The following is a 27710-nucleotide window of genomic DNA, read 5'->3' on the forward strand; positions in this document are numbered from 1 at the left end:
GAGGATGCCCAGTTGGCGGCTGGCTTTGGAGGCCAACTTAGATATGTGGTTTGCCCAAAAAAGATCATGGCTGATAGTGAGACCGAGGAGTTTGAATGACTGAACTTCCTCAAGAGGATTGTTAAGAAAGTAGATTGGAGGGTTTTCAGTCATTTCAGAGAAAGATAGTGAGAGTGTGAGATTTGTCAGGATTGAAAGAGATATTCTAAGTGTTTGACCAGCTAGTGATTTTTTTTAAGGTCTGAAGAGAGGTGAGAGGCTGCAGCCTGTCTGTCTGAAGGAGTAGGTATGTCACGGCAGAGGTTAGAGTCATCAGTATGCAGATAAAGGGGATTTTCCAGAGAGTCAGAGAGATCATTAATGAAGATCAGGAAAAGGACTGGACCCAGAACACTGCCTTGGGGAACTCCATCCTTGAGAGAAGATGAAAGGATTCCGTTGAAATCCACATGTTGACTACGAGAGTAGAGGAAGTCAGCAAGCCATGTGTGGAGCTGGCCATAGATGCCATAGGCAGACATGGCCAGAGAAACAGCCTTGATCTCACGTCTGACATTGAAGGCCTCCATCCATTGTTGGGTGAGTATCAGCAGTATGTCTGAGGTGGAGTGACCTTGTCTGAAACCAAATTGGTGCTCTGATGAGGTTATTGGAGAAAAGAAAAGGAAGGATTTCGGATGAATTGTGATGATGGATTTGGCTTGCTGATGATTGGAAGTAAGCTGATAGGTCTGTAGTTAAGGTAACCGCTTTTGCAACTTTTAACCTCTGCCACCAAAGGTGGATGGAAGTTATGTTTTCACCCATCTGTCTGCCTGTCTGTCTGTTTGTTTTTGAGCACACACACACACACACGTATATATATATATATATATATATGTATATATATATATATATATATATATATATATATATATATATATGTGTGTGTGTGTGTGTGTGTGTGTGTGTGTGTGTGTGTGTGTGTGTGTGTGTGTGTGTGTATAAAAGCATATATATTTCTACGTTTGTGGGGATAGGTAAAAAGATCCCAAAGGAAAGGTAGCATTGTATAATTTATAGCATGGGCCATGTGACGTGTAGAAGAAACCTGGATGTAATAAGTAGGGAAACTGTAACAAGGTTGTTTACATGTTCTTCACAGGGGAGTTGTGGGGGCAGGGGGGGGGGTGGTCCAGCAGTGCTAATTAGTGGTAGGGATTAAGGATAGTTTTCCCCAGTGTGTGCTTTCCCTCTGTAACCTTTCCCTTACGTTTTGAAACTCCTTTAAACAACAGCAACCACACCAACAAAAAACCAGGCAGATTCCCGGACTCAGCCTCACCCTCAATGGACCTCATAAGGGAAAGGCCCTGTCCACGAGAGGCAGGGAATGAGGGGGCGGAGTGAAGATCCTGCAGGCCACATGCCCGGAGCAACGAGGGCTGGGGGTGACGTCAGCGGGAAGCTTCGAGAGCAGAGAGAGTGCAGAGCTGAAGGTACAAAATGCTCGCCATTTTGGTTCAGTTGGGTCATGGAGATTGTGTGCTTTGGAGGAGAGCGAGCGGAGAGAGCAGATCAACAGCAGCTCTTTTCTTTGGTGGGCTGGAGGCCATGCTGAACATCCCTAAGCGGTGGAGGAGCCTAAAAGACAACCTCTTGACTTTCACCTCACATTTGTGGTGCCGTCGAGCGCGTCGCTGCAGCCATCTTGTGCCAGGTTCCTGCCAAAGGGACATTGAAGTCTGAGCCTCATCCCCAGCTGCCAACCTCGCAGAAGGACCCATTTGGGACGCAGAGCTAAGTGCCGGCACTAAAAAGGACATTTTATTTTCCCCTGTGTGTGTGGTTGAGACAGTGCGTGGAGGATCCTTAAAGTCGGGAATTCGTTTTTCCACGACTTTTATTTCGTCTTTGATTTCTTTTTATTAAATTGTTATTGTAGTGCATTTTGCTGTCGTGTTTACTTGTTTGTGGTTTCAGAATAAACCTGTGTGTTCCGTTCAGCGAAACATCTCGCATTCCTTCATTCCCGCACTAACCAAGAGCAACCCTCATCTTCGGCCGGTCGCCTCATTAGTTAAAAGCTGTTTAAACCATTCGTCTCGGCTGATCTTCATCGGCTGAATGAAATCGAAATAGAAAATAGAAAAATCGGCTTCATCGGTTAAATTTATATATAATATAAATAAATTGACTCCTCCTATGCACTTCCAGCCGAAGAAAGCTGCATAACTGCAACCATGAAAGGCTACACAAGGTCAGCCCTTTGCTGTTTCAAACTCTTCCCAGAGTCCCTCCACAACTGTAACGACATTTACACACAAGAGAATACCAATGATACATACCCCCTTAGCTGCCGGACCGGTTTCATCGCTTCTTGGAGAGTCATCAGTGACAGCAAAGACAAAAAGGGGTCCCATCGAGGATCCCAAGCTGTAGTGTATATACAGTATATGAAAAATTTATTACACAAAAGCCTGGTGGTGGTTCAATGGTTAAGGTGGCTGGCTTGGAATATTAAGGTCCTGAGCTCTAGCCCCTGTCGAGCTATTGAATTAACACCAGGTGGGTTGACTTAGCCTACCATCCTTCCGAGGTCGACAAAATGAGTACGTACCAGCTTTCTGGGAACAGGGGGCATTGCATCCGTGATGGTGCGACACAGCTGAGCTTCCAGAAAATGATGCAGCCAAGCAACCGCAGGCTGCATACAAAGCACGACATTACACAAAAACAGAACTGAAGTCGTCCAGCTATATACTTCCTCTAAACTTCCTGGTTGGGCCAAAGCAACTGGTTGAGCAATCATGGAACATATTACATTACAGACTTGATTCTGCAACTGTGTTGTTCTTCCTTTCGTCTGCTCAAACAGGACAGCCGTTGGATTGTCAGGCTCATTTGGAGATCGAAGTCTTCGAATTAATCTGAACCGACGAAAGAGACTCGATTTATGTTCATGTTGAAATTTAAATTTCATGTTCAAGATCTTCTCATGGCAAACTTCAACAAGCCTCTTGGTCTTCTTGCTTTGACGTTTCTTCTCCCATGTACGTACATTTTCCCTTCCTTGGTTTGCATTATTATGACATGATATGTGATTGTTTATCATAAAGATATCGTGAAGTTGGATAATTTTATATTTAATTTACAATCCATATTGTCATTAGTTACACATAAACCATGTCATACAAACATTTTGATTCATACAATGTTGCCAAGCACAGCACATATTAAAAGTTGTTGATCACGGTTTGACATAATACCTGATTATAGTTTATACCAACTTTTACAAATAACGGACATTCACTGTTTTTTGTTTTCATACGGACTATCAAACACCAAGAGTCCAAGGAATGCTGGTCGTACATGTTGGTTTCGCACGGAGTTCTTGAAAACTCTTTTGATTAAAATGTGCGAGCTGTTTGTGTGTCTGGTTCCAGAGGAGATCGCTCAATTAATATTGTTTCATTCCTCTTATTGAATACTAGCTGAAGTATCCGGCACTGCCCGGGGCTGGAGGGGTGGAGGGGGGTTTGGGGGGGCGGGAGGGGAGAGGGAGGCGGGGGAGAAGTGAGAAGAGGAGAGGCTTGTACTGGTATTCTTACATTCTCCATGTGGTAAATACTGCACTGGTGTTTTTACAATCTCTATGTTGTAAATACTGTAGGCTAATGGTGTTCTTACATTCTCCATGTTGTAAATACTGAGCTGGTGTTTTTACATTCTCCACGTGGTAAATACTGTGCTGGTATTTTTACATTCTCTATGTTGTAAATACTGTACTGTTGTCACCTTAGAAGTAAATTATTTTCTTGAATACATGCTGGTGAATGTGCCATTGATCACGTTTCTGAGCTAAGTTTGAAGACGTTCAAAAACAAGAAGACTTACCACCAACTTTGACCCCTTCCGGAATTGTCTGGTTGAACATGAATTGTTTTTTCATTTGTGTTCAAATGTCTGGTAATTGTTTTGTATTTATTTATGTGCATGTGTACCTGTATATATCTGCCATTAATCTAAAGGGCTTCAGCAATACAGAGCGATTTTTAAAACTCCTTCCACACTCCCTCCTCACTCCCAAATTTTTTTTGGTCCAAAACACTCCCTGGCACCCACTGAAAAATGTTAAGCGCTCCTCCCCAAACCCCAGTCACGGTGTACCTCCGAGCCCCGAGAGGAGTCACGGCAGAAAGATGTGTTATTCTGTATGTCAAAGATCAATGGTGAAACCACACCAATGTTACCAACAAACAAGTATTGTATTAAGGTCACACAAGAATAACAGTACAATAACAATATTAATCAATTGTCCAACCAATATATCATTCCTATGATGGTACCATCAGTTTCGTACAATATAACTCACTGTGCCCCAAGTGAGCGAAAATAACATTCCCAATGTCTCTGTCCCAGCTTCAAACCAAAGTCGATCCATGCTCCAGTGATCGTCAGAACGATGTTGTATCGAGACCAGAATCCCGCTCGGTTGACAGTCACACTGCCAAAGACAGGCAAAAGTGTCCTCAAGAGGCGGCTGGGAAATCACACCTTCGGGTATGGACTTTCAACGGCTCCCAATCGGCGAACCACAAATTCACACTCAAAATCCACGTTACACACACACACCAGGGTAACGTCTGGATGCGGTGAAATGGTTGAAGCGAGGTGAAAAACCTGGTGCGATGGGAAAATCCACCACGAGGCAAAATGGCCAACGGTCTGTTCTCGAGATGGAACGGCACTCCAATGATTCTCTTCGGAATCAACTGCAAAACCTGTCACGCAGGTTTATCTGTCACAGCGATAACAACTCTGTCGCAGGAATTCCTTTCCCAGGAAACCCCAAAGTTCGCTAGTGACCCCCGTTCGCCAGTGTTTGCTCCAGACCTCAAAGCAGCTCGGATCCTTCTCGACCTCACTCGCTCCGCCTCCTTTTTCCTCTTCTCCTTCCTCTTCTTCTTCGTCCTGTTCCCGATCCGGTTTCCGGTTTCTTTTTAAACATTAATTTTTTTTACCTTTTGAAAACAGTTATCTCCAATTCACTTAAACGATAACAATAATAGTACATGGAACCAAAAAATGTTTACAGTGGATGAGAACCACAACAACGGAAGTGACGAATCCGTAACACAAACCCCTGAAAGTTTGACGAAGATCCGTTCAACCATCTCTGAGAAAAATGGCGACACACACACACACACACACACACACACACTCACACACACACACACACACACACACACACACACACACACACACACCTCTCTTATAGTATAGATTATGCAATGTTCCTTTGCATGTTTAATTGAAGATTACAAAGAAAACTACAATTGGAAAGTATGAATCTATAGTTTATACATGTGAAACTTATCACCGTTCATCCCAAAAAAGCTTGCTAATAGAAAGTTGATTTATGGAGCCCGTACCCTCCACCCCACCTTCCACATACATACTGTACTTTTGAAATTAGTATCCGCAATTTCCTACCACATTGTCAGAACACTTTCTGTAATTACTAAAGCTTGAAGTAACGAAAAACACAAATTACAATGTTAATTATGTATCAGTCAGCTCTATACCTTGTATTAATGGAATTTCCCGAGTTCTGCCGTTGTGGATGTTTGCATTATACAGTGCGTATCAAAAAAAAAGGTAATCCGCATTCAAGGGGTTAATATGCAAAGGTTATTTATTTTGACAATTTACATGTGGTTTAATAATTAAGAGGAGATCCTCAGCTTTCCATTGATACCTTACATGCATCATTGCTGTCACACATGACCGAGTACATGTTCATTGAAAATGACAAGTTCAAATCGTATTTTTACAAGTTTGGCTAATCGATGCAAGTCAGGATAATTGGTTCAAAATGAACGTCAGATGTGAGCTTTTCTCAGGTATGATTGGCCTTTATGCACCCACACCTTCAACATGTCCACCTCCCCTTTCAACACAAAGCTCACATTGGCGGAGCATGCCCTAAACTGCTCGTCTCACCATAGCCGGGTCATTGCGCAAAGCATCCACTTCATGTCGAATACGGCCCTGCAATTCGTCAAGATCACGGGAGGAGTTATGAACACCTTGTTCTTTAAATGTCCCCAAAGGAAATAATCACATGGTGTGAGGTCAGGTGATCTTGGCGGCCAATCCATTGCATGGTTGAGGGCGATGACTCGGTCTCCAAAGAGTTCCCTCAGTCGATCTCGGACAGCGATAAGACGATGTGCTGGGGCGCCGTCTTGGGCCCACCAGAGATATCTGAAGACACCACGAACCTGTCGCTCAAACTTCTCCTCCAGCTGCGGTAAAACTTCATGATTGATCATCTGCAGATACCTGTCACCATTGACATTCCTTTGAAAGAAAAATGGTCCGATCACCTGACCACTTCCACAAAGTCCCAACAAAACAGTCCACTTTTGTCGATTCATGTTGGTGTCAAAATTAAATTCCAGGGGTTGTCCTGTCGGTGCATATTCAAGAACATTATGGGTATTGACCTTGCCATCCATGGCGAAAGCAGCTTCGTCGCTGATAACAAGATACCACAGGAAATTGACATCTGTTCGCAACGTGCTATCAACCATCTGGCAAGCACCAGCCTCCTGGCAAAATCCCCTGGCGTAAGTTGATGCCGGATGTGAATCCGATATGGATGTTGGTGGAGGTCCAGTCTTGTGATTCGGTTGAATGTTGCCGAAGGCAATCCCGTCCCATTTCGTCTTGCGCTGGTATCCCTAGGATGCTCCAATACTTGCTGTCTTACTGCTGCAATGTTCATTTCTGATGGCCCAGTGTGCCTCCTACCAGAATTCCCCTTGTTGCGGTTGAGGCTCGTGCCATGCTCTTGGTATTTTCTAACATTCAGCCAGATGGTTTTGGCTGCTGGAGGCTCCCGTTCTGGGAAACGTTCCCTGAACGCATCACGAGTTCGCTGCAAACTTCCAGTTTGATGAAAGGTTGAAACCACGAAGGTCCACTGTTCAGTCGTAAGTTGAACCATCTTTTCAATGACTCAGACTGTCTCTAAACCCATACACTGTAGGCCCATCTTAAATACCCATCTAAAACAAAGGATGACGCAACTGACATTTACCAGACCAGCTTAACAATTTTACATAATCAATTTGGCAGTCGAAAAGTAATGCGTCCATTTAAAACTGTCTTGCACCGATTAGCCAAACTTGTAAAAATGCGATTTGAACTTGTCATTTTCAATGAACATATACTCGATCATGTGTGACAGAAATGATGCATGAAAGGCATCAATGGAAAGCTGAGGATCTCCTCATAATTGGTAAACCACATGCAAATTGTCAAACTAAATAACCTTTGCATATTAACCCCTTGAATTCGGATTACCTTTTTTTGATACGCACTGTAGAAACAGCTTTCCCTAAAAGACAGGTTGGTAAAGGAATCTAAAAAGGGTAAAATTAATGCAAGAATTTGTTCACATTCGAAGAGATATGTATGAGTAACTGGGACTGATCAACTCTTGAAGGGGTGTGGGAGGGAAGTGGAGGAGGAGGAGGACGACAAGACAGGGTTATCACCATAGTGATGTATATTCTTGCAGTTTTAACCCCTTTTGGGGGGGGGTGTATGATTTCATATATATATATATATATTGTTACGGATTCATCACTTCCGCTGTTGTGGTTTTCACCCACTTGACATGTTTCTGATATTATGTATTATTATTATTCTCAAAAGGTTTATTATTCAGGAACAGCTATCTAAAGTTAAAAAGGTTAACTTAAAATGATACAGGAAATCATGCACCGGAAAACGACGAGCGAAGAAGAAGACGTCGTGAGGAAAAGATCGGAGAAGAAGCGTGGTTGAAGCTCCGTATCAAGCAGTCGAGCATACATCGCAAGTGAACTTTGAGTCCTTGAAAGGAAGTTCGTGCGATCGGTGATATCGCCGGAGTATTGTGGAGCCTGCCTAGTCGGGTATCGGCATTGAGATTCCGGAGAATCCTTGCCTCGAAGCTCATGCTCGAGTGAGAGCCGTCTGCCATTTCGCCCCGCGCGTTGCATTCATCGGAAAAGGTTTTTGTCGCGTCGGCTGGGCTTATCCTCCGGTGGTTTGCCGGGGACGGCTGTGCAATAAAGCGGCGTTTGAGGAGTACACGGCGATTCTCTGATTGAACGGCAAACGTGTACGTCGGCGCGCGTCTTTGGAGATTTTCCATTCTACCGCGAGTTTGCTGGGTGTTGGACCACGTGACTTCTGTGTCGCTTCGAACGCCTACGCCTCAATTGATCTGGATTGGACATTGTTCCAACGATCGCTGGAGCGAATCAACTTCGCCTTGGAGAAGGTTATAGAGACATTGAGGAGGTTCTTTCCATGTACTGGGAACAGTGAGTTCGATCACTTTAACAGATGGTACCATCCTAAGATATTGATTGTATGGTGGCTGGCTATCATGGTTGTATCATTATTCCTGTGTGATTTTTAATATATTCTTTTTCTTGATAACCATATGTGTGGTTTCGATCTTGATTTTGACACGGAGTAATATATTTCTTTTCTGTCATGGCTCCTCCCAGGGTTCGGGGGTATACAGAGACCAGGGGGTCGGGGAGGAGCACGTAACAGAAATTGGAGGCTCGTCCAATTGATTCGTGGGCTCGAAATTGGGTCTTCGGGATATATATAAAATAAAAAATATATATATAATAATAATAATAATATATATTCCTTAAATTTCGTCTGGGAAAGAATTCCCTAACATTCCCAGAAGTCCCAAAGTTGGAACTTTTTCCAACATTCCCAATTTATTTCCAAAAAAATAAATAAATATTTTTTGGGGGTTTAAATCTTTTTTTTATTGTGTGAAGGTTAACAGGTGTTAACAATAGTCACCATGGAGTTTGACGCAGAGAAGTTTGCAGCGACCCCTAGTGAAGCACAGTTCAGAGCGTTACTAAAATCGGACCTCTTGGTATTGGCCAGACATTTTAGCTTGGAGGTCCGAACGAATATGAGGAAAGCAGAGATGCAGAGCTTGGTGATAGAATCTCTGGTGGGACGCGGAACATGGGAAGAGGGAGCCTTGGATTGGTTACCAGAAGAACAAGAAAATGTGGAGCTCCAAAAAATGGAGATGCAATTGCAGAGCGAGGAAAGAAGAGAGACACAGGAAAGAGAACTCCAGGAAAGGTTAGAAGAGAAACAAGCAGAAGAAAGGAGAGTGGAAAGAGAACTCCAGGATAGAAGAGCAGCACAGGAAAGAGAACTCCAGGAAAGAAGGGCAGCAGAGGAACGAGAACTCCAGGAAAGGTTAGAAGAGAAAAAAGCAGAGGAAAGGAGAGCTGCAAGGGAACTCAAAGCAGAGGAGAGAAAAGCCGACAGGGAGTTAAAGGACCGTGAAATGGTGCTTCAGCAGGAAATTAGACTCAAGGAGCTGGATGTAATGAAAGAACGGGGAGAGGTACCATCCATGCCGACTGGTTCGACACCTAGTCAGAACACCTGGGATGTTGGCAGACATGTGAGGCTGGTGCCACCCTACAATGAAAAGGAGGTAGCCAATTTTTTTTCTCACTTTGAGAAAGTGGCTCGACTGCTAAAATGGCCTGAGGAGTCCTGGACCTTGTTAGTGCAAAGTGTTCTGGTGGGTAAAGCTCAAGATATTTATTCGGCTTTACCGATTGACCAATGTGCAGATTATGAGATTTTGAAGAAAAACATTCTCAAGGCCTATGAATTGGTCCCGGAAGCTTACCGGCAAAAATTCCGGCATGCCAGGAAGAGGGAGAGTGAGACCCATGTGGAGTTTGCCAGAATGAAAGAAACCATGTTTGATAGGTGGTGTGATTCAAAAGGGGTTGGGAAAGACTTCAAACTATTGCGACAGTTGATCCTGGTGGAGGAATTCCAGCGGTGTGTCCACGAGGACATTAAAGTACATCTGGAGGAAAGGAAAGTACCAAAGTTGTATGAGGCAGCCACCATGGCAGATGACTATGCCTTAACCCACAGGATGGGGTTCCACAAGCCTAACTTCTCGCCTAGACCTAGCCAGGGGAGCTATGGTACATCGGGGCGGAGAACGAAAATTCATGGGGGCGGCCTCGAGATGACTATGAGGACCACTCTGATACCACGACTTCTAGAAATCAGAAGACAACAGTTCCAAGGCAGACGTATCCTCCGGGGGGGGGGGGGGGGGCTCGAGGCAGACCACGAGGTTCTCCTCCGGGCCGACTTGCGCTTTTTGCCATAAACCTGGACACTTGATGTCCCACTGTTATGCTCTGGGAAAGGAAAATCAGGAGCGGAATTCGACTAGTACAACTCCGAATGCAATGTCAAATGTTAAGAATCGCCCTCACAAGGGTTACCAACCATTTATTTCAGAGGGGTTTGTGTCCTTGGATGGAGACTCGAATAACCAGAAACCGGTTAGGGTCTTGAGGGACACAGGAGCACATCAGTCTTTGATGCTTGAAGGCATTTTGCCAGTGTCAGAGGAGACGGCAACTGGTGATAGTGTTCGTTTACAGGGGGTTGGTGGCTGTGTTAGAGCTCCACTTCATGTCATCCATTTGGAGTCTGATTTGGTGTCAGAACCGGTCATCGTCGGTTTACAAGCCACTCTTCCTGTAGAGGGAGTATCTTTGGTTATCGGGAATGATTTGGCCGGTGGTCAAGTTTATGGTAACCCGATGGTTGGTAAAAACGCCCAGCAGGGAAAATAACACCACACCAGTTATGGATGGCGACAAATTTGACAAGTTATTTGTAGGTGGACTGAACTTCAACACAAAGGAAGAAGTTCTGACCTCTGTTTTCAGCAAATATGGACCGCTTTTGGAAGTGCTGCTGATAAAAGACAGGGAGACGCAAAAGTCAAGAGGGTTTGGCTTTGTCACGTTTGAAAACTCAAAGGATGCCAGAGATGCAAAAAAGGATCTGAATAGCAAGGAGTTGGAGGGTCGGAACATAACAGTAGGGAAGGCATTTCATAGGTGTCGTGGGGGCTACAGAAGAGGACAATGGAGGAGTAATGTTGGTGGTGGCCGCAATCGATATTATTCGGCAGCTCCCGAAGGAAGGATTGTCAGAGTAGTGGCCGAGAAGGAGACCGCTATTCATGTGACTTCAGTGATAAGCTACACTGTAATTATTGTGAAAGTTCAGAAAAGTTGAAGCACTGAATGTTGCGGAGCCGCCGAGCCAAGATTCCAACATGGATTAACCGTGAATGCCATGTTCCTAAAGGCGTCCATGTAGTGAACTTCCCGACATGGATTAACCGTGAACTCCACGTTCCTAACGGCGTCCATGTAGTGGACTTCCCTGCATGGACTAACCGTGAACTCCACGTTCCGAAAGGCGTCCATGGAGTGAATACTTCCAGGCCTCACCAGTCACCACCCAACCACCATGGAACCTGGCTTTCAGCTCGGCCTCCCGGGAAAAGTGTTGTAGATTTGCTTGAATTTGGATTTTGATTACTACCCCTTAACCTTCATTCAAAAGAAACGAAAAATAAAATCAGAGGGGGGTGAGATGGAGTTTGGCTTTGCAGAAGTCCAACTGGGAAATTGAACCTGTAAAGGGCAGGGACAATGTCATGGCTGACGCTTTGTCCAGAGTCAATTAACTTTGGAAATCTCTGTGGGTTGTGTGAAATTTTGTTGCTTTATTTTTGAGATGTTGATAACTGCTGCTCACGGGAATTGGTGATTTGGGTTGTGAGTTTATTTTTGTTTGTTTAAAGAGTTTGCATGCAAAGAAAGTTTTCGCTGTGTTCAAACTTTCTTTCTTGAGGGGGGAAGTGTTACGGATTCATCACCTCCGCTGTTGTGGTTTTCACCCACTTGACATGTTTCTGATATTATGTATTATTATTATTCTCAAAAGGTTTATTAAACAGGAACAGCTATCTAAAGTTAAAAAGGTTAACTTAAAATGATACAGGAAATCGTGCACCAGAAAACGACGAGCGAAGAAGAAGAGGTCGTGAAGAAAAGGTCGGAGAAGAAGCGTGGTTGAAGCTCCATGTCAAGCGGTCGAGCATACATCGCGAGTGAACTTTGAGTCCTTGAAAGGAAGTTTGTGCGATAGGTGATAGGAAAGGAAGTTTGTGCGCCTTGCGTGACGGGTTCTCTCTCTCTCTCTCAAATGTTTGCTGTCTCTCTGCCGTTTCTCTGACGCAACTCTCAGGACTCTCTGGGTATTCAACTTCTTCTTTGAAAGCTTTCACGCGCGCTTATATAACGCCTCGGGCGATCAAGCCGCCGGCCTCCAGGACACGCCCATCGGTGAGCTCGCCTCGGCCCTGATTGGTCGTTGGCAAGGCCACGCCTTGTTCCCGGCGCTGGGCCGACTCCTCCCAGCTTCTGCTCCGAGATGACCTCGTGGCTAATGGAGTCTTGCAGCGAAAAACCACAACCCCACAGCAGCGGCAGAATGCAGCAAACCGCTCAATGCAGTTGGCAATTGACGAAAGGGGAATGTGAAGGGAATCTACCTTATTTGAATTTGGTGCAATGGAGTGTTAATTAATGGAAGACAAGGCCTTAATCTAATACACATAATAAGGAGATAACTACTAAACAAGGAGGAAATCTATGATTTGCTACGTGATTGTTTATGGAATAACTACGGGCACGACCTTTGACCTTTATGCACCAAATGGAGGAAGGAGGGTGATATTTTACCACAATAAAAAAACACAATTCTCAAATCCACAACACTGCACCCTCCTCCTCTTAGGCACATCCCGGGCCTATTACTTTTACCTTTAGTGTAGCACGTAGGTGTAGTTCCCTCTACATTTAACCTGACCCTGAGTGTGACAGTTTTAAAACACAATTAAATATGTCCCGCTGCTCCATTGCACCCTGCCTAACAGACTCACGCCCACAGCTAACCGAATCGCGGAATGGTTTTCAAACTACAACATGAACGATGGGGGAGCATTATTTGCAGTTACTCTACTTGTATTTACAAAATGCAACCCAGGACCTGCGATTGTTCTTTTGGGGGGGGGGGGGGGGAGACAGCCTGTGCTGCATTGACACACCAGAAAGCACCAAAAACGCACCAAAACACCAAAACACCATCAAGCACCAAGCGGTGCACAGTCACCACAGTTCATAATAAAAATAAACCAACAAACCCTCCTGGTGGTCTTGCTCTTCGGCTCCCTCTGCTGGCTAATATTCTTCCAGATGTTGTCAACTTGCTATTCTTGCTGGCGGCGTATTTGTCATAATAAAAGTGCACAACCGTGTCCATTTTTTATTTATGGCCCACAGGGCCGACTAGGGGTGGTTCACCTGTGTGGCATAGGTGCCCTGTGACCAAGGTCCGCCAGCAAGATCTCGGGCCTTCATGGCCGGTTCCAGCAGAGGGGCCATGCCCCAACCCATGGGGTCCATAAGTGGTGCTCAGCCACAGACATGTGGTCCATACGTGGTGCATCGATGCAGAGAGCTGGTTGCGGGAGTTTCGGGAACACAATGGCGGACTCCCGCACGCTCTCCTCGGCGCCCAGTGGCGCACTCTCCTCGGGTGGGAGACAAGGTGGGGGGGGGGGAGAAGACAGGTGAGAGAGGGGTAAGGTCGCAAGGGTACACATCAAACAAGGCAATGCAAGGCGAGGTGCGTTTGGAGACTGGGCAGAGAAAAGCTCGTCCCTACCGTACGCCACCCACCCTGTTACCTACTCTACCCTTGCCCTTACCCCATATTTACAAAAATCTACACATTACACTACACCTTACAAATCCATCGCTATCTGTTTCGTCTTCCCCATATCTCCCCTATACCAAATTCGTCTTCACTCCCACTAATCCAAAATTTGCCATTACCCAATTCATCATCAGTCCCTCCTAAGGAGGGAGAGATGGAACATCAAAGCACAATGTCACACCCATGTCATGATGCATCTCACAATCCAAAACATCTGCACAGTAAAAATAATCAAACATGGCATGGTGTGGAGTTCTGTCACCTCAGGTGAGTGGATGCAGATGGTGCGAGGAGATTCTTAATCCTAACTATCTTCCTAAATGACTTTAATACACTTTACACTACCCGGGGTCTTTCCCTGCCAAACCATTGGCCAACTTACTCTATGGGTTCTAAAAAACCAATTCCCATTGACCAAACTGTGGTGCTTCATCAATTTGGGGTCTCACTCCCCCGATTCAACTCCCTGGGCCCTTGCACAATTTCAGGACTGGGTCGTGTGGCTCTCCCAGCAGGTCTACCCACCTGCACACCTCCACCACTGTCGTTGCCTCCGAGCTTACCTGCTCCTTACCCTAACCTATCTACCTGGGGAAGGCCCTCTGGCGCTCTCCCCACTCGGTGCCCTCTCTGGCACTGGGCTACCCGGGTCCGTCCTCCGGGTCCTGGGGCCCCATCCACAACAACTCTACCGGCTCCCAGAGCCCACCTGCGGCTTCACCTGGCCGACATCCTCACAGTGGTGGAGTGCTCAACCAACTACACACACTAACAGGCCACACGCCCAGCCATTTCCTCGTCACGAATGCACCCATCCGAACACCATTCTTCCACCACGCACCACAGATGCCAATATCCAACCACAATTTACCTGTACCCTCTACCTAACACTTACACTACCCTCCCCGGGTATTTGTGGTAGGGTCCACTTTTCCCCCATCCACACCTTCACACCATCCACTCCACTCCACAGTTTCCACCATACTCACTCCATGACCATCCATTCCATACTCCATATATTCCATACTCCATGTATTCCACACAACCATTCTCCATACACCTGTTCAGTTGCACACCTGTGCAATCACTCCTACTGGTGCTTCCTGCACCCTCCTTCCTCCCTGGACCATTTGGTCAACACAACACTCAATCACTATTACTCACTCATGCACTGCTCCATACACCTCCATGCTCAACACAACTCACAATCACCTCCCGAGGATTGCCTAGCAATTCCTCATTTCACCAAGCCCGAGAGGCACCCATCGGCTGCACCACGGACGCACCCATCGGCTGCACCACGGACACACCCACGGGCTGCTCCACGGACACACGCACCGGCGGCACCATGGACACACCCACCGGCTGCACCACGGACACACGCACCGGCAGCACCATGGACACACCCATCGGCTGCACCACGGACACGCGCACCGGCGGCACCACGGACACACGCACCGGCGGCACCATGGACACACCCATCGGCTGCACCACGGACATGCGCACCGGCGGCACCACGGACACACCCACGGGCTGCACCACGGACACACGCACCGGCGGCACCATGGACACACCCATCGGCTGCACCACGGACACGCGCACCGGCGGCACCACGGACACACCCACCGGCTGCACCACGGACACACGCACCGGCGGCACCATGGACACACCCATCGGCTGCACCACGGACACGCGCACTGGCGGCATCACGGACACACCCACCGGCTGCACCATGGACACACGCACCGGCGGCACCATGGACACACCCATCGGCTGCCCCACGGACACGCGCACCGGCGGCACCACGGACACACCCACCGGCTGCACCACGGACACACGCACCGGCGGCACCATGGAAACAACCCACCGGCTGCACCACGGACACACGCACCGGCGGCACCATGGACACACCCACCGGCTGCACCACGGACACACGCACCGGCGGCACCATGGACACACCCATCGGCTGCACCACGGACACGCGCACCGGCGGCACCATGGACACACCCATCGGCTGCACCACGGACACGCGCACCGGCGGCACCATGGACACACCCACCGGCTGCACCACGGCCAAACCCAACAGCTGCACCACGGACACCCCCCCCCCCCCACCCCGGCTGCACCTGGACTCTCACACAAAACTTCCATACCAATTCCTCATCCCATAAACCACAAACACACGGCATCATCTAAGCTGACTACTCCCTTCTGAAACTCGCGCTTCCCATTCGCCCCTTTAAACTAAGCACATCCCACGTCATTAACATCCAACTACCCTCTCTATGTCCCCACTACCTGTCCAAAGTCGCGACTTAACCTTACCGTTGCCTATGGTCATCTCTCTAGATCCCTACACACTATATCCTAACCCTCCCGGGCTAGTTTTCACTGCCATAAACCCCATAAAACTATTGCTCCTTTGCCCCCGTCTGTGAGAGATGGCAAAGTTGCCATCCCTCCACAACGGGTACCTCTCACTACCAATTTGGCCCATCCAATTTCAGCCAATCAAAAATTTGCCAATCATCTGCCAATCATTCTACCAGTCATCAAATTTTGCTTTTCAAATTCACTATTTTCAATATCGGATCCAAAACACTATCATCATTACAGTCCGCTATACTTGAGCCTCGGTGCGTCGTTATATTTTCAGAGCTCGGCTTCGCAAAGCCGAGCAATGAATTCGGGTGGTTTGGTCGCCTGCAGGTTGAAGCCGTCCGGCATTCGGTTCAAGGGGGGGGGGGGGTTTGGTTGGGCCGAGATTCCACGCACCATCTCGGCGCGGCCCCTTGCGGTCGCTGGCCCGATGGCTCAATCTCGCCCGGTCGGAACCCCGCCCCTGCCAGGTGGCACCGTCCCACTTCACCTACTACATGCTTCACCTACTTCACCTACTACACGCGTCACCTACTCGCCCTTGAACCGGACCGGTCGCCTCGCCCGACAAGGCCTGGACTCGACCGTGCAGGGCGGGGCCTAGCCCGAATCGGCAACGGCGCTTCTAAGAGAAGCGATGCAGCATCGATCCGAGCCAGGCCTAGCATCCAACAAAGCGCACCACGCCCCGAGTGCTCGCCTCGGCTATCCGTCACTCTAAACGCTACCCCTTTCAACGTCGATGCCTTACCCGCATGCTCACACGCATACACGACCCTTTCCACACTCACCAAGCCCGGCGTTCCAACACAACCCATACATCCCACACACTCTGTCCATTCCACCACCGCACTCCCTGTTACACACCACTCCTCTCACGCACACTCACCATTCGCACACTTCGTTCCACACCTCTCCTCCGTTACGTCCTCCGTAACACTCACCATGGGCGTGCACTCTTGCATCCACCCACTAACGCACTCCGATGGGCTCTCCCACACCCGCGCCACAACCAACTCAGGTGTGCTTCCTCGCACACGTTCCACCACCACCTTACTCTCCGTGTCACACTCACCCTTGCACGTACACTCCGTATCACTCTCACTCCCTGTGTCACACTCCATACACCCCGACGTGCATTCCCGCTCGCACTCGGTTTCACTCCCACACTTTATAACACACCCACTCGCCGACGCACACTTTTTTCCACAAGCACGCCATTTCCACCCACACGGGACCCTTCACCAATGCCCGGGTGCCATATTGATCCCAATCGCGCGACAATTCTCTTCGCGCCAAACCCCCTCTTACAAAATCTCCCGGCACCACATACAGCCCGTCTCACCTTCGGGGTTCTTCTTCCTCCCTGCACCAACACCTGCAAATCTTTATAAGGATTAATGAGCACAGCATCGTGATGTGAGCACGGACTTTGAGCAATTTCCATTCCTTCCTCCGATTCCTGGGCTACCTCCATCGTCCCTTCAATTTTAACTATACCCATTATTTCTTTTTCTTTATTCACCACGACGACCGCTGGCTTTAATAAAATTCCCTCTTCTACCTCAGCGGTCGCCGGCTGCCACATACCCCGGGTCGCGATCTCTATACCCGTCATTTTACCCGTGCTTTTCTCCGCTTCGCTCAACCAGGGCTCCTCGAGTCGCATTACCTCCTCGTGCACCCCTGGGACCTGCTCGCCCAATCTGCGGTCAATGTTCTCCCCCGCCTTTTTCAATCTGGCCATTCGATCCATCTCTTTATTCAGTTCCTGTCTTAACACTCCCATCCTCGCTAATAATCACGTCATGAGGGCGTCCAAATTTATCACAGCCATTTGCGCAGTGCCATTTGCGCACATTTGCACAGCCATTTGCGCATTTGCGCATTGCATTTGCACAGCCATTTGCGCAGCCCTCGCTGCCATGTGCGAGGCGCCATGTTGTGTGTCTGAAACCCCCTCAACCACATCCTCATTTCTCTCATCCCCCATTTCTTCCCTCTGGTCCTGGGTTACCCCTAACCCCTCTTCTATTTCCCCCACCGGCATCCCGTCGCCTTGACCATCCATGGCATGATTTTTAAATTTAGGATTTTATAAAACAAAATCTCGGGCCACTCGTAATTTGAGCACGCTAAGCGCTTCAGGTCCGAATCCCACTCCTGACACCAAATGTTACGGAACCCAACGTCGGCCTCTGTTCCCCCTTAGAGGGGGGATTAATCCCCTCTTCTATAACTGACCGACGTGGTCCCTGACGCTGCCCAGCGACCTCCGGAAAGGCCGGTGGCACAGCCCCGTTCGTACCGCGGACAGATGTTAATTGCCGTGCGGTTTTAGCAACCGCGGCACGAACTATTAACAGATACCACACCCGATCCTTGAACGCTGGCCAAATCGTGCCACAGGTTTTCAATGGGGAAAAGACAAAGACGACGGATGTGAAGAAGAGGAAGACGAAGGCAAAAGGTTGGAAATACGACTATTATTTATTACTACTATTTACACAATGAAAGAAACCAAGGAAGAAGGAAGAATAAGAAAATAAAGACAGAAAGAGGGACGGGCCAGAAGGACACAGTGAAACTCTAGCTTACCTATTAACAGTCTTACTTAAACCCCAGGACAACACAGAAGATGGACGAACAATCAGACTTACACGGGGGATGATGGCAGGAATGAATGGCGGGAAGGGTCCGGGTGGTTGGGATGATTGCGGCTCGAGTTGGGCAGCCGTCGGCTCTCCTCAACCATCTCTCGTACGGCGATTCCTCTGAAGCTGCAACTGCCGTCACCGCTCAACGCTGCCGTGGTCCAAAACTGCGGTGGTTCCCAAGCTCCGTCGGTTCAATCTGCTGTGGTGTGCCGCATCTGCTGTGGGGGCCTTGCGTGATGTGTTCTATCTCTCTCTCAAATGCTTGCTGTCTCTCTGCCATTTCTCTGACGCAACTCTCAGGACTCTCTGGGTATTCAACTTCTTCTTTGAAAGCTTTCGCGCGTGCTTATATAATGCCTCGGGCGATCAAGCCGCCGGCCTCCAGGACACGCCCATCGGTGAGCTCGCCTCGGCCTTGATTTGTCGCGAGGGCTCACCGATCCCGCCCCTAGAGGAGGCGTTGGCGAGGCCACGCCTTGTTCCTGGCATTGGGCTGACTCCTCCCACCTTCTGCTCCGAGATGACCTCGTGCTCAATGGAGTCTTGTGGCGAAAAACACAGTCCCAAAGCAGCAGCGGCGAATGCAGAAAACCGCACGCAGAAAACCGCCCAATGCAGTTGGTAATGGCTGACAAAAGGGGAATTGGAAGGGAATCTACCTCATTTGAATTCGGTGCAATGGAGTGTCAATTAATGGAAGACAAAGCCTTAAACTAATACACATAATAAGGAGATAACTACTCAACAGGGAGATCTATGATTTGCTACATGATTGTATATGGAATAACTAAGGGGATGACCTTTGACCTTTATACACAACCTGGAGGGTGATATTTTACAACAATTCATTACACTGACAACAATACAAAAAAAAAACCCACATCACAATTCTCAAATCCACAACACTGCATCATCCTCCTCTTAGGCACGTCCCGGGCCAATTAAACTTTTACCTTTAGTGTGGCACGTAGGTGTAGTTCCCTCTACATTTAACCTGACCCTGAGTGTGACAGTTTTAAAACACAAATAAATATGTCCCGCTGCTGCATTGCACCCTATCTAACATATTTACGCCCACAGCTAACCGAATTGCGGAATTGTCTTCAAACTACAACATGAACGATGGGGGAGCATTATTTACAGTTGATGCTACTTGTATTTACAAAACTAACCCAGGACCTGTAATTGTTCTTTTTTGGGGGGAGACAGCTTGCCCGGCATCGACGCACCATACAGCACCAAAAACACACCAAAACACCATAAAGCACCAATCAGTGCACAGTCACCACAGTTCATCATAAAAATAACCAAACAAACCCCTGGTGGTGTTCTTGCTCTTCGGCTCCTTCTGCTGGCCAATGTTCTTCGTGATGTTGTCTTTCTTCATCTTCTTACTGGCGGCCTATTTGGACATAATAAAATGAAATGCACAAAACATGTCCGTTTTTATTTATGGCCCACAGGGACCGGATATGAGTGGTTCACCTGTGTGGCATTTGTGCCATGCTACCAAGGTCCGCCAGCAAGATCTCGGGCCATCATGGCCTGTTCCAGCAGAGGGGCCATGCCCCAACCCATGGGGTCCATAAGTGGTGCTCAGCCACAGACATGTGGTCCATAAGTGGTGCATCGATGCAGGCAGCTGTGGTTGCGAGAGTTCTTGCACACAATGGCGGACTCCCGCATGCTCCCCTCGGCGCCCAGTGGCGCACAGTCCTCGGGTGGGAGACAAGGGGGGGGGGGGGGGGAGAAGACAGGTGAGTGAGGGGTAAGGTCACAAGGGTACACATCAAACAAGGCAATGCAAGACGAGGTGCGTACGGAGAGCGAAGTGAGAAAGCTCGTCCCTACCGTACGTCACCCCCCCTGTTACCTACTCTACCCTTGCCCTTACCCCATATGTACAAAAATCTACACATTTACAAATTCGTCACTACTGTCTCGTCTTCCCTATATTTCGCCTATACCAAATTCGTCCCCACAATCCCTCTAACCAAATTTGACATCACCCAATTCATCATCAATCCTCATAAGGAGGGAGAGATGGAACAACAAAGCACAATGTCACACCCACGTCATGATGCATCTCACATTTCAACCATTTGCACAAAAAATAATAAAAACAACCTGGCATGGTGTGGAGTTCTGTCACCTCAGGTGAGTGGATGTAGATGGTGCGAGGAGATTCTTAATCCTAACTATCTTCTAAATGACATTAATTCACTTTACACTACCCGGGGTCTTTCCCTGCCAAACCATTGGCCATCTTACTCTATGCGGTTTTAAGAACCAAATTCCCATTGACCAAACTGTGGTGCTTCATCAATTTGGGGTCTCACTCCCCCGATTCAACTCACTGTGCCCTTGCACAATTTCCGGACTGGGTCGTGTGGCTCTCCCAGCAGGTCTACCCACCTGCACACCTCCACCACTGCAGTTGCCTCCGAGCTTACCTGCTCCTTATCCTAACCTATCTACTGGGGAAGGCCCCCTGGCGCTCTCCCCACTCGGTGCCCTCTCTGGCACTGGGCTACCCGGGTCCGTCCTCCGGATCCTCGGCCCCATCCACAACTCTAACGGCTCCCAGAGCCCACCTGCAGCCTCACCTGGCCGACATCCTCACAGTGGTGGAGTGCCCATTCAACTACACATACTAACAGGTCACACGCCCAGCCATTTCCACATCACTAATGCACCCATCCAAACACCATTCTTCCACCACGCACCACAGATGCCAATATCCAACCACAATTTACCTGTACCCTCTACCTAACTCTTAAACTACCCTCCCCGGGTATTTGTTTGGGTCCACTTTTCCCCCATTCACACCTTCGCACCATCCACTCCACTCCACAGTTTCCACCATACTCACTCCATGACCATCCATTCCATACTCCATTTATTCCATACTCCATGTATTCCACACATCCATTCTCCATACACCTGTAATTTGCACACCTGTGCAATCACTCCTACACCTGGTGCTTCCTGCACCCTCCTTCCTCCCTGGACCATTTGGTCAACACAACACACAATCCACAATTACTCACTCATGCACTGTTCCATACACCTCCATGCTCAACACAACTCACAATCACCTCCCGAGCATTGCCTAGCAATTCCTCATTTCACCAAGCCCGAGAGGCACCCATCGGCTGCACCACAGACGCACACATCGGCTGCACCACGGACGCACCCACCGGCTGCACCATGGACACACGTTCGTCACTTGCACCACTTGCAAGCTCATTCACTCAACACAATGTCACTCATCTCACACTTCTCACAATACGCTGCTGAGTACACTTTCAACACACACACACACGGCATCATCTAATCTACCTGGTGCCCTACTAAAACTCGCGCTTCCCCGTCGCCCCTTATATTATTGCGCTCCCTCATCATTATAATCCAACTACCCTCTCTATGTCCCCACTACCTGTCCAATGTTGCTACTTAAACTTACCGTTACCTATGGTCAATCGTCTCTGGATCCCTATACATTATCCAAACCCTCCCGGGCTAGTTTTCACTGCCAAACCCCATAGCTATTGCTCCTTTGCCCCCTATGTGAGAGATGGCAGAGTTGCCATCCCACCACAACGGGTATCTCTCACTACAAATTTTGCGCATCAAATTTCAGCCAATCAAAGTTTGCCAATCATCTGCCGATCATTCTACCAATCACGGCGAGGTCACGTCTTTTCGAAGCTGTTCCATGCGCTCACGCTTTCGAAGCTAAGTAATCTTTCACAATTGTGTTTTTGTCGAGACTGTATCTATCTTTCGGTGTGTGTACCTATAGCGTATCTTTTGGAAAATTTTCGGTGCTAATTTTTCGTACATGTATACACAATCGTCGGTTAATGCGTATCGAGTATTCTGAGGCCTAGTACTCGTAGGCTTAGGCTACCGTACCGTCTCCGACCTTGTGGTTTTGTTTTTCGCAGCGGTTCGTCGAATGCGCTGCATTTATTTTCGTTCTCTGTTTCGTCCCAGTCGTTCACCCCATACCTCCTTGTTTAATATCTCTACTCAAAAAAAAAAAACCCCAAAAAATATTTCCTTCTCAGGTCTTATTCGTTCATTTGTTGTTCTTACTTGTTCGTTCGTTCTTCGTTCACGTTGTTCGCGATCATGCGATCACGTAGTTAGAAATGTATAATCTCTCCCCTGAACAACTATTTTCTCTCATATATTATAACACCTTTTTCTTCTTCTCCTACAAAAGGATGCTTTCGTCTTGCTCACCAAATCTATTCATTCCAAAAAAAATAAATAATACCATCTCTTACAGTTCCTCTTTTCTACATTCCCTAAACTCTCCAGAACTCCACCCCTCCTTCAGCTTCCTCAAACGTATTTTTGACTCAAAGGTCTCAAACTCATTTTGCAAAAAATGTTCGTTTCCCATGAATCGTACACGTTTCAAAATCCAATCTCACCCCTCCCCTCCAAATCCTCCCCATCACCCATCCCTTTCAAATCTCCCCCCTTACCCCTTCCCTTCCCTCCCTCCTAAACTCCCCCCACACCCCTCCCCTCCGAGACTCTCCCTCGCTCCTCCCCTCCTAGACTCCCCTCTCACCCCTCCCCCTCAAAGCATCCTCCCTGCTTCTTCCCCCTTCCAACTTTCACCTTCATCTCCCCCAACCTTCTGCCTCGCTCTTCCCCCACCTCAAATAACACCTCACTGTGCCTCACCCAATCTCCATCAAACCTTTTGTCCGCCCCATTCTTCCCTTTCTCCAAGCTATTCTGAAATCTCTGAAATATCTGACACACCTTCAACAGCTGTCCCTACCTCTTCCTCCTTTTCCACATCTTACCCTACCCTCCCCCCCCCCCCTGTTCTGTACCCGATGCTCCCCCTTCCTCTTCATTAACGGTATGGACCTCAAACATCCGGGGCCTTCGCTCAAACTTGACTGATCTCTCCATACAGGTTGCTTCTGACAAACCAGATGTGATCTGCTTAACAGAAACTTTCCTCCTTCATGATTTCTCTGATGCCTTGGTATCTCTCCCAGGTTACTCCCTCCTCCGGTATGATAGACCTGAGCCTCGTCCTGGAGGTGGGGTTGCTATCTTTATCAAAAACTCTCTTCCTCACTCGCCCTGCACTGCACTCTCTCCACCTCACCCCCAGGAATACCTCTGGCTACGGCTTCCCCTTCGCTCCCACCTCTTGTTCATATGTGTGTTGTACCGTCCACCAAACAGTGATGACTCCATTACATCTCGCTGTCTGATAATATGGACCAACTTCTATCTACTCATCCCAACTCTCTCTCTTCCTCTCTTCCTCCTTCAATGGTCACCATGCCAGTTGGCTGGGTGTGGGTACCTTTCTCACCAGCCATGGCTCCTCAGCAAAGGACTTCTGCGACTCACTGGGACTGACACAATCTGTCAATTTCCCGACCCGGATCTCAGTCAACGGAGCATCTTCTCTTCTGGACTTGGTTATGACTAACTTCCCTGAAAATGTCTGCTGCTCTTCTTCTGCTCCAATCGGCTCATCTGATCATGTGCTTGTCAAAGTGGACATCTCTCTGATCATTCTCAGAGAGCCTCCTCAGCGTCGACGAGTCTGGCATTTCACTCAGGCCAACTGGCACGGTCTTCAAGCAGCCATCAATCATCTGGACTGGTCTCCCATCTCTACCGCCTCTGACATCAACTCATCCTGGGAATTCTTTCAAAGTAAATTGCTCTCTCTCATGCACAGATTTATCCCATCTCGTCTTCAGTTGTCATACCCTTCCTCCCGTCCATGGTACACGGAATCTTGTGGTGAGGCTGTTGCCCTGAAACAACTTGCTTTCGTCTCCTGGAAAGCAAATCCAACGGAAGGAAATCTCATTTCCTTTAACAAAGCCCGAAACAAGTGTGTGTCCACCCTCAGGAGAGCCAGGCAACAATATCTCACCGTTCTCAAGACCGAACTCTCTTATCTGTCTCCCTCTTCCAAATCCTGGTGGCGTCTGGTCAAATCTGTTTGTGGTATTTGTTCCCCCTCCATACCCTCCCTCACCTCAAACGGCTTAACGGCTGACTCCGCACGTGAAAAAGCTGAATGCCTCAACTCTGTGTTTGCCTCTAAATCTTGTGTCCCAAACCCATCCCTCTCTGTACCCACCGTACCCAGTCGTACCCAGCTGCTCCTGGACTCCGTGTCCTTTCATCCTGACAAGGTGGAAAAGTTTCTGTCAACCCTCGACTCTGATTCTGCAACTGGTCCTGACGGCATCAGTCCACGGGTCCTAAAATCATGTTCTTCCGCTCTTTCACTCCCTCTTTCTGTTCTCTTCACCCTCTCTTTTGCTCAAGGTCATCTGCCATCTGCTTGGAAATCAGCCAACATCACCGCTTTGCACAAAAAAGGTGCAAAAACAGATCCTAGCAACTACAGACCAATCAGCCTTCTCCCAATTGTCAGCAAAGTCATGGAATCCATCATTGCTTCAGATATGAAATCTTTCCTCTTCTCCAATGGCTTGATCTCTGATCATCAATTTGGTTTCAGACCTGGTCACTCTACTCTGGACATGCTGCTTCTGCTTTTTCAACAATGGATGGAGGTCCTCAACGCCAAACAGGAAATTAGAGCTGTCTCCCTTGACATTTCACGTGCCTTCGATAGGGTCTGGTATCCATGGAAATCTCCACGCATGGCTGGCGGACTTCCTCTCTGGTCGTAGTCAACGTGTGACCCTGAATGGGTTTCTCTCATCTCCTCTTCCTGTTCAGGCTGGAGTTCCCCAAGGTAGTGTTCTGGGCCCTGTGCTTTTTCTGGTCTTCATCAATGATCTCTCTGACTCTCTTGAAAATCCTCTCTATCTCTTTGCTGATGACTCTACTCTCTATCGCTCCATTCCTCATCCCTCAGATCGGCAGTCTGCAGCCTCCTCACTCTCTGCAGACACGGACAAAATCACAGACTGGGCAAACAAATGGAACATGTCTTTCAATCCTGATAAACCTCACACTCTTACGATGTCTCTCCGAAAAGACCGACTGGACAACCCTCCCATCCACTTTCTGAATAATCCTCTCCAAGAAGTTCTGTCACTCAGGCTTTTGGGTCTCACTATTTGCCATGATCTTTCCTGGGAAAACCACATTTCAAATCTGGCCTCCAAAGCCAGTCGCCGACTGGGCATCCTCCGTTGTGCAAAGTCCTTCCTTGGCACACCTGAGCTCCTCACCACATACAAGGCTTTCATCCACAGCTCTATGGAATACTGCTCTCCCCTCTGGGCTGGTGCACCTGCCTCACACCTAGCTCGTCTTCACGCTGTTTAAACCAAAGCATTCAGAATCATTGGAATCTCCCGCGATGAAGCTAACTCCAAGGGCCTCTCACTCACTCACCACAGGCAGGTTGGTGGTCTTTCCGTCTTCTACCGACTCCTCTCTGGCCTTGCCCCCCCCCCCCCCAGCTGTCTCTGGGCTCTGTCCCCCAAATATTCCTACAGGTCGCACAAGATCTGCCTGCAGCCCTCTTATGGTTAAACTGCCAAAATCAAGACTTTCTGCTCACCTTCACTCCTTCATTCCTCTTTTCTCCCGCCTCTAGAACAAACTCCCTCACTCTCTTCAATCCCACTCCACCCTCCAGGTCTTTAAAACAGCTGTTCACCACCATCTCTTATCCTCCCCCATCCAAAACCTTGATCTTTTCTACCCCCGCTAATTTCGGTCCCCTTGTGTTTTATACCTCTCCCCCCCCCTTCCCACGCCTCCTCCCCCCAAGCCCTCTCCCTCCCACACTTCTCCCTGCTCTCAAATGTTGTGGTTGTGTGCTTCCCCTTCTCTCCCCATCTTGTCTTCCGCTCCCTCTTTTTGTATATTTTGTTTGTCTGGTTGATTTGTTTGTGAAATAAATGTTAGCTCTTCCACGAGCCCCGATTCAGTATACAAGGGGAAAAAAAAAAAAAAAAAAATCTGCCAATCATCATATTTTTGCCGATCACAAATTCCCTATCCTCAATTTCGGGTCCAAAACACTATCATCTTCACAGTCCGCTATATTTGAGCCTCGGTGCATCGTCACATCATTAACACTCGCCTTCGCAAAGCCGAGCAATGAATTCGGGTGGTTTGGTCACCTGCAGGTTGAATCCGTCCGGCATTCGGTGCACGGGAGGCTGTTTGGTCGGGCCGAGATTCCACGCACCATCTCGGCGTGGCACCTTGCGGTCCCCGGCCCGATGGCTCAATCTCGCCCGGTCGGAACCCCGCACCCGCCAGGGGGCACCAAACCCGCTTCCTCCTACTTGCCCTTGAACCGGACCGGTCGCCTTGCCCGACAAGGCCCGGACTCGACCGTGCAGGGCCGGGCCAGGCCCGAATCGGCAACGACGCTTCGAAGAGAAGCGATGCAGCACCGATCTGCGCCAGGCCGAGCATCCAACAAAGCGCACCGTGCCCCGAGTGCTCGCGTCGGCTAACCGTTGCCCTAAACGCTGCCCCGGTCAACGTCGATGCCTCCTCTGCATGCTCACACCACTCGTTCCGTTTGTTGCTCATACATCCCGCACACTCCGTCCATTCCACCTCCGCACTCCCTGTTACACACCACACCTCTCACGCACACTCGCCATTCGCACACTCCCTTAACACACCTCGCGCACCGTCTTGTGCACTCTCCCTCGGTACGTACTCCATACCACTCACCATGGGCGTGCACTCTTGCATCCACCCACTCACGCGCTCCGATGGGCTCTCCCACACCCGTGCCACAACCAACTCAGGTGTGCTTTCTCGCACACCCTCGCCGTCCATTCCAAACGTGCATCCTCGCACCCGCTCCTCCACCAGCTCACTCTCCGGGTCACTCTCACCCTCGCACGTACACTCCGTATCGCTCTCATTCTCTGTGTCGCACTCCGCACACTTTATAACACGCTCACTCTTGGACGCACACTTTTTCCTCACACGTGCGCCATTTCCACTCAC

At 48.6% G+C, this 27710-nt stretch overlaps 1 protein-coding gene across 1 annotated transcript in view; it reads left to right on the forward strand.

Annotated features, from left to right (window-relative positions):
* Positions 1–2763: 2763 nt before the first annotated feature.
* LOC144890773 (T-cell surface glycoprotein CD4-like) overlaps positions 2764–27710 on the forward strand; it is a 62108-nt gene continuing 37161 nt past the window's right edge. Inside the window, exon 1 of the mRNA XM_078772600.1 lies at positions 2764–3032. Coding sequence (XP_078628726.1) covers positions 2936–3032 — 97 coding nt within the window. The 5' untranslated portion in view covers positions 2764–2935. The remainder of the gene's footprint in view (positions 3033–27710) is intronic.

The sequence above is a fragment of the Myxine glutinosa genome, chromosome 1, assembly GCF_964187855.1.
Source record: "Myxine glutinosa chromosome 1, kmMyxGlut1.1, whole genome shotgun sequence".
Lineage (NCBI taxonomy): Eukaryota > Metazoa > Chordata > Myxini > Myxiniformes > Myxinidae > Myxine > Myxine glutinosa.